The sequence below is a fragment of the Micropterus dolomieu genome, linkage group LG01 (assembly GCF_021292245.1).
Source record: "Micropterus dolomieu isolate WLL.071019.BEF.003 ecotype Adirondacks linkage group LG01, ASM2129224v1, whole genome shotgun sequence".
NCBI classification, from domain to species: Eukaryota; Metazoa; Chordata; class Actinopteri; order Centrarchiformes; family Centrarchidae; genus Micropterus; species Micropterus dolomieu.
Window position 1 is genome coordinate 48,152,346 of NC_060150.1, and position 7,284 is coordinate 48,159,629.

Consider the following 7,284-nt stretch of genomic DNA (forward strand, 5'->3'; position numbering starts at 1 on the left):
GGAGTCCACAGTTGATCTGACCAGTTTCAGAATCAACCTCCAGTTGTCCAGGGGTGATCCGGTACTCCTGGCCTCCTCCTTTCTCTCCTTCTCCTTACAGAGGAGGTTTCTATTCCTTTTCCCTTATACTGCCTCTCTTTCTTTGGATCCCCCAATGCTTCAACCCTAATCCTTGTATTTTTCTTGGCTTTGATCTTTTTTTTTATTCTAAAGTCCAAGATTTTGCTGTTAATTTCAACATTCGTCCACCCTACTCTTCGTCATCTCGCCTTCCATTTTACATTTGGATCAACCAATCAACCAGGCCACTAATAGACAAGTCAACAGCAGGCGCAAAACCCAATCGACAAGCAAGTATGACAGACAAACCAGGTATGGGAACGGGTGGCGGAGATGATGCAGGAAGCATCATGGCATTGCTGGAGCGTGTGGCGGGCCTCATGGACAGCGTCCAGACCACGCAGAAGCGTATGGAGGAACGTCAGTTGGAGCTGGAGAACACGGTAAAGACCATCCAGACCGACGTCGTCAAGCTGACCAACGACCACGCCAATACTAGTTCCACTGTCGACCGGCTACTGGAGAAGACGCGTAAGGTCAGCCGCCACATCAAGGACGTCAGGGTGCGTGTGGAGAACCAGAACATCAGGGTGAAGAAGGTGGAGGCCACCCAGGGCGACCTCCTGGCCAAGAACAAGTTCAGGGTGGTCATTTATCAGGTAAGACTCACAGATGCTTTGTAGTTTGGCTGAAAAGAAAAGATCTGTTCCAATTACAAGTACTTTCTGGTTTCTATCAATACCTCATAGTATATACCCCAAGAAACGGACATTTGGGGTTCTGACCAACTGCCTCTTGGGAATTGATTGCTGAAATCTTCTTGCATCAGGGCAGAGGAATGTTGATTCTCTTCTAAAAACGGGCATACAGCATCAGACTAACCTACATCTACACAAGAATATGCACTGTAAAATGTACTTCTGATCCGTTCAATGGGTCAGCGGTTGTGTGTCTATGCACTTAAGATCTAGACTACCGATACTGGTATTGACATTAAAACCAACTGAGATCCACAGTATAGTCAAAATGTTGTGTTTAGCTCTGGAATGAAGTGATTGCCTTCAGAAGACACTTGTAAGTGATGATTTTAGGTCCCTGCTGATTCACATCTGAGGGTTTTTTTGTTCTAGGGGTTGAAATAGCAACACACACACACACACAGAGCAGGCTTCATTTTACTTCTTTGGCCTTCACAGTTAGCAGCTGCCAGTATGACGGTGACTTGGTTATTTTAGCCCTGGATAAACGTCAGTATGCTGAAATGTTACGCCACAGCTCTGGAGCTCATAGAGAAGGCAATTTGTGAATGATTAGCCAAATAATCATTCACAAATTGATATTTCAGTTATAACTCAGCACTAAAGTAAACTAAATTCTCTAATCTTGACAAGGTGCTGCTGAAGACTGACTGATGGTTTCAGTGTGGAAATTTGAGTGCAGCTCAAGTTGCAAATTTTATTGCCTTGTATGATCGTCGCACCTTGGAGTGTTCACCCTTTATACTAATGCTGAGTTTGTAATTGGTTCTTATGTAACCAATTAAAGCAAAAAGAAAAAAAGATATTGCTAAACTTAAATGTTGGTAAATGTAAATGACTTAGATTTCAGAGTTCATACCACGTTAGTCATAAAAGACAGATGCTTGTGCAAACAACCAACAACTAGTTTTTTTTCTTGTGTGAGCCTTGCCATTTTTCACTTTATGATTTTATGTTAATGTTTATACTTTTTATGTACATCACTTTGTAACCTACTGTGTGTTAAAAGTAGTGCTATAAAAATACAGTTGTACTTAGTTGCTCACGTTAGCATACTAACTGGTTGTAGTGTACCATGAAAACATAATGGTAACTTCCAAATATCAGAATGTTACGATAGAGTACGACAGATAGACGAGTTACAATATGTGTAACATACAGGCTAGCATGCTAACTAGCTTGTTGACTGGGATTAAATGTAAGAACAGCTCTGTGGGGTGTGGTTCATTACTGTAATCTGGATTTTGTAATGTACAATATGAGGTTGCAGTACGGTTAGTGAGGTCACATGCTGATCAAACCCCAGAAAGACACTGTGATTGGCTAACTGCAGCTGCTGGATGGATTCCCATGTTTAAATGTCTTATACCCCCTTTTTACAATATCTGCACATGGCAACTGTGGTGTTGTTAAGAATAAAGAAAGATTGTGGTTAATAAAACAACTGAAAGTGTGTTCAGTTAGCAGAGCTGTATGTGGATTCTGGACTGTAAGTGACTGTGCCAGCTGAGCGCTGACAGACCAGGTTATTCTGAGTCTGAACCTCCACCATCTCCTAATATAGTTGCCTGCTCTCTCTCTCCCTTCCTCTCTCTCTCTGTATTAGCTAACAACGAGCTCCTGGACGAGGGTTATAAATCATTTTGTTAGCGGCTAACAGACGGTACCTGCTGTTTGATTTGTTCTGACAAATTTTAGTTAGACTGATGGAGGAAATCCAGAACCTGTGGGGGGTTCGGCACATAACTGTGGCATCATGGGGTTGAATGGCTCATGACCTTTGACCCTCCCTCTCTGACCTCTCCCTCCTGCCCACAGTTAAATCGAGCGGCAGGCCTTCAAGCTGAACTCTTAACTTATTGTGCTCCATTGTGTTATGTTATATTAACTATATTAAATACAAGTTGTTGTTCAGTCTTGTTGTTCGATGTAGCAATTGTCTGGACTGGTAATATTTAAATAAGTTGCACAGGAAGTTATACGTCATCTGACACCTTTGCAGTTTCATGCTCTGAAAACAGCAAAACATTTGAACTTTTAATTGGACTGGGTATCGAACCTCAGGACTTGTATGTGTAGCACTTAATCTTGACATGTAAAGGATGGACAGTTGGCATCACTGGTGGTGAGATGAGAAAATAGATAACAATCTCAAGCCTGTATGATAAGTACAGAGCTGGAGTCAGGACATGGTTAGCCTAGCTTAGCATAAAGACTGGAGGCAGTGGGAAACAGCTAGCCTGGCTCTTTCTACAGTTCTAAAATACACCTGCCAACACTTCTAATGCTCACTGATTAACACATTGTCAATGTGTTTTTATTTACATATTTATACATCTACGAGTTTATTTGACAGGGACCACAAATAATAAAGTCAATACTTGAAATTTGATTCATCATACAGGCAACATTAATCCGTTAATCTGTTTTGGAAAGCAGTTGTTTGATGGAACTTGTTGAACAACCGTGTATTCATCCGCCCATGCTTCTGTGCAGGATCTTTGACTATTAATTGATTTCTGTACAGGCATGAGGGTACCAAAACCTCTTCAGTCTTCAGGAAGATGCTGTCAGCAAAAACTGTTGTTCTACAAAAAAACTGTTCCAACACGCAACTCCCCCAAAACTACAAACAGCGTGTACACAAACAGAAATGTAAAAAAGACACAAACGAAATAAAAACATGTTAATTAATGAGCTCTTGAGGAGTTGGCAGGTGCATTTTTTAAACTTTGCTTACTTTTAGTTTGTTAGCGGAGTCTGCTACATGCTCCTGCTGTGCACCTCAGTTATCTCAGTTATGCATTCTGTCAAAGCTTTGAAAATGTCAGCCTCTCTATCGGGTGTCATATAGTGCCTATGATGCATGTAATCAAATATCCTTATGATCCCATTAGCATGTTACAGACTAGTTTGCTAACGAGCAGGACAGTTCATTCAACTGGATGAATTCCATCAATAAGGTCTGATCTGAAAACTTTACATTCCTCAGATGACAGGATAGAAAATTAACGGTAAAGACTTTTTAAAATATTTTCTTGCTTTCCAGCTTAGCTGTTCTAAAGGAGGTTGAAGCCGGTCTCCAGTAACGTTATGGCCCCACAAAGTCAGCTTAGTACTTTCCAGGTCAAATTTCACTACAGATCACAATGTAGAAAACTGCCTCTCTAAACAACTGAAAGTCATTAATAATGATTTTAACTGAGTTACTAATCAGACTGACTTTCTTTCTCAAATGGACTCACGCAGATTTTGGTGCATAGTTTTAGGAGCAATAACGCTGCAGCTTGTGACTAGCTGACAAGTGGTTCTTTACTTCTAAGGTTTCTGCTAGTTTTTGGCTAACTGTGTTTACTTGTGGGACTCAGTCTGCGGTTTCCCAGTATTAGGCTGCAGTTGTACTGGTCAGCTGCCAGTATGAATGCCTGATTGTGAATCAGGGTCAAGCTTCCCAAAGTGAATTCCGTCTGCAGGGATCTGGGTCAGTTTGCAACTTTGGCCTTAACATTTTGCTCCATTTCATGTTCAGTGTAACCTGATCTTTGAGACTGATGCATGCCATGACGTGGCCTGAAGCTGAAAGTCATCCAACTTTGCTGCGCACACTGCTGCTCGTTGATATGTTTAGCTTCCTGCAGCTGAGCTGCAGAAACAGGTGCTGCAGTTTATTTATGGAGGCCGGCTCAAGGCCTGCACGCTCACAGCCAAAGTCTACATGACACATTTAAACCAGAAACCGATTTAAACCTGACGTCAACAATTAAACTTTGTCCATCCAAATAATTAGAAATACAAATACAGTTTTTATATCTAAAGCACGGCATGTTTCTCACCACCCCAAAATCTGGTTCATACTCTGTTCTGTGTTCTCCTTCCTCAGGGTGACCAGGAGGTGAAGGCCGTCGCACCAGGCAATGAGCCAGCAGAACCCAGCGGCAGCACCGGCGCCAGAGCAGAGGTGGAACCGGACAAGTTTGAGCTCCCTCCAGATTCGGATGAGGAGTACATGGTGGTGGAGGAGGCAGACTCGGCGGCTGGCCGCATGAAGAAGACGGGGCTGACACGCATCGAGAGCTTCAAAGCCACCTTCTCCAAGGAGAACATGAGCAAGACCCGCGAGAACCTGGGCAGCAAGGTCAACAAGTTTGGCGAGCGCATCGTGACGGCCGAGAGGCGCGAGAAGATCCGCCAGTCCGGCGAGAGGCTGAAGCAGTCCGGCGAGAGGCTGAAGGAGACCATCACCAAGACCGTCCCGGCCAAGCTCAACCTGAAGAAGGAGAGGACTGTGGCGGAGGGCCAGGAAGGAGCTGAGGGCGCCACAGAGGGAGCCGCACCCATCCCTCCTCCCAAGGGCCGCAAGGGCAGCCCGGAAGCTGCCAAGGCCGCTGAGGAAGAGGGCAAGGCAGAGGAGTCTGAAGTGCCGATGTACGACATGAAGCAGCTATCGTAAACCGTGAGACTGTGACAAAATCTGGGCCGTTTTCTTTGGACCACTGAGACCACACAGATGGAGGGAAAGAACTTTTTAGGGTTGGTGCTACCAAGCAGAGCTTCACGAGGGCAAATACTGAAGATTAACATTTGTTTGAACGCTGTTGAAGGAAGTGAGCAGAGACCAGGACGGTCACAGATCCAACCTGACTGAATATCAAGACAACAAGCAAACAGATTCCTGAAATGATTGAGCTCATTTCACATGCAGTTATATGTGTTCTGGACATTTATTATCAAATAAGCAAATATATATATATCGTATTTTTTTTGTTTTGTGTTCAATAAACACTGACTTTGGAAAATAAATGAACAAAGTTTTCAGCGTTCAGAACTTCTCCACAAAACTTCGTCACACCGCTGCTGTTCACTTTTTCTGCATGTTGATGAGGCTGAAATGTTGGATGATAAAGGTATAACAGAGTTACGGTACGTGAAATGATTGTAGTTAAAAAGGTTCAAATCTGTGTGTCACTGGGGAGACAACAATCGGGGGGGAGGCTGTGTGTTCCTATAGAGGTCTTCACAGGTCCAAATGTCTGGACCTGTATTACACATATTCACACACAGACCCGAGACAAAATAAATGGACCCTACCCAGATATATAGTATATAATTTGCACCTAACCCGAGTAAGACCTAAAAGTCTGATTGATTGAATACTTATTGAGCTGATAAACCCCTCATAAGTTAGTGGCTTGAGGACCTTTGACAGTGGCTCCAAATAAAACCAGAGGAATATTTCAGAAATCCTTTACCACCCTCACATGAGTAAAAGACTTCTTATGTACGGTTAAGGAAGTCCAAGTTTAAAAGTCTTTAAATATTGATTAACATCTAAATAATGGATTATCATAATATGTAAAAGGTGTACTGTATAAAGTTTTAGTGTGTTAGTGTTGGGTGAGTGAGAGAATTGTCCGAACAGTCTTGTAGCTGCAGTATTAAGTGGTGTTTGGGGAAATTATTCCACGCTGGGGAAAATGTATCTTAAAGATCAGAATTCCTGATTCATTTGGAAGGAAATTTAGTTTTTGTGTAAACAGTGTGGCTTTATTTTCACCTGAGAGGAGTAACAGTATGTCTTTCTGATGTTCATAATATAGGCAAACCTTGTAACTTAGATTTTTTTGTTTTACTGTTGGTGTTTTAAGCATTTAGTAGTGAGTGACTGCATGGCTCTAGTTTCTCAGAGATGTGGCATTAAAGCAGGATTGTGTTTGAATAGTCATATTGAGAAAATAAAAGTTTACTTGATTCATTTCTGTAACCACAGGGAAGTCTGCTCTTCAATCATTACAGTGAAACCAGTTAAGACAGATGTTTTATTTCCTTCAGTGTCATTAGAGAATATTTTACAACTTCCAATCTTGATAAAAAGAAATTAATGATTTAAATGAAAGAAATGTCAGTAAGCTGTTACTGTGATGTAGAGACAGAGCTCAGTTAAAACGTCATGAAGGATAAATGTTTTACAGATTGATAACTCACCCCTCTGAAACTCCTGATCCAGTCTAGGTTCTGAAGCTGGTTCTGGTTGTTCTGCCTGTGATTCAGGATCAGACTCGGGCGCGAACAAGTACGGATGAACCGAAGCCGGCTTTAACGGCTTTGTTTTGGATCACACTACCCAGCTTGTCAGGACCCGCCCTACTCTGCTTCTGATTGGCTAGTAGTCCCTACCTAGGTACTGTGCATGTGTAACTAACTATAAAGATCTAATAGAAGTGAGATGCTTCACTAAAACGGAGCATTGAACACACAGGGTGAAAAGAGGAGCTGCTGCAGTGTGCAGCACTACAACGATATTACAACCTAAAACCTAAATAAAATGACAAACCTGAAAATGAGCATAACGTGACCTCTTTAACATTTTATTGTTAATTTTCTCGTTGCCGTCTCTGCTGGATCTCTGTTAATAAATCTGTATGAACTCTTGATGATGTTCTTCAAAGTTAATTCAATAAAACGTATA

At 42.2% G+C, this 7,284-nt stretch overlaps 1 protein-coding gene across 1 annotated transcript; it reads left to right on the forward strand.

Annotated features, from left to right (window-relative positions):
* Window positions 1-356: 356 nt before the first annotated feature.
* On the forward strand, window positions 357-5,268 carry cavin4b (caveolae associated protein 4b). Its single transcript, XM_046045060.1, has 2 exons — window positions 357-719; window positions 4,699-5,268. The coding sequence occupies exons 1-2, from the start codon at window positions 357-359 to the stop codon at window positions 5,266-5,268; spliced, it is 933 nt and encodes a 310-aa protein (XP_045901016.1).
* The last annotated feature ends 2,016 nt before the right edge of the window (window positions 5,269-7,284 follow it).

Coding starts and splice junctions, on each gene's coding strand:
- cavin4b (XM_046045060.1), top strand. CDS start 357: ATGACAGACAAACCAGGTATGGGAACGGGTGGCGGAGATGATGCAGGA. Junction 720..4,698: donor TCAGGGTGGTCATTTATCAG/GTAAGACTCACA, acceptor CTCCTTCCTCAG/GGTGACCAGGAGGTGAAGGC.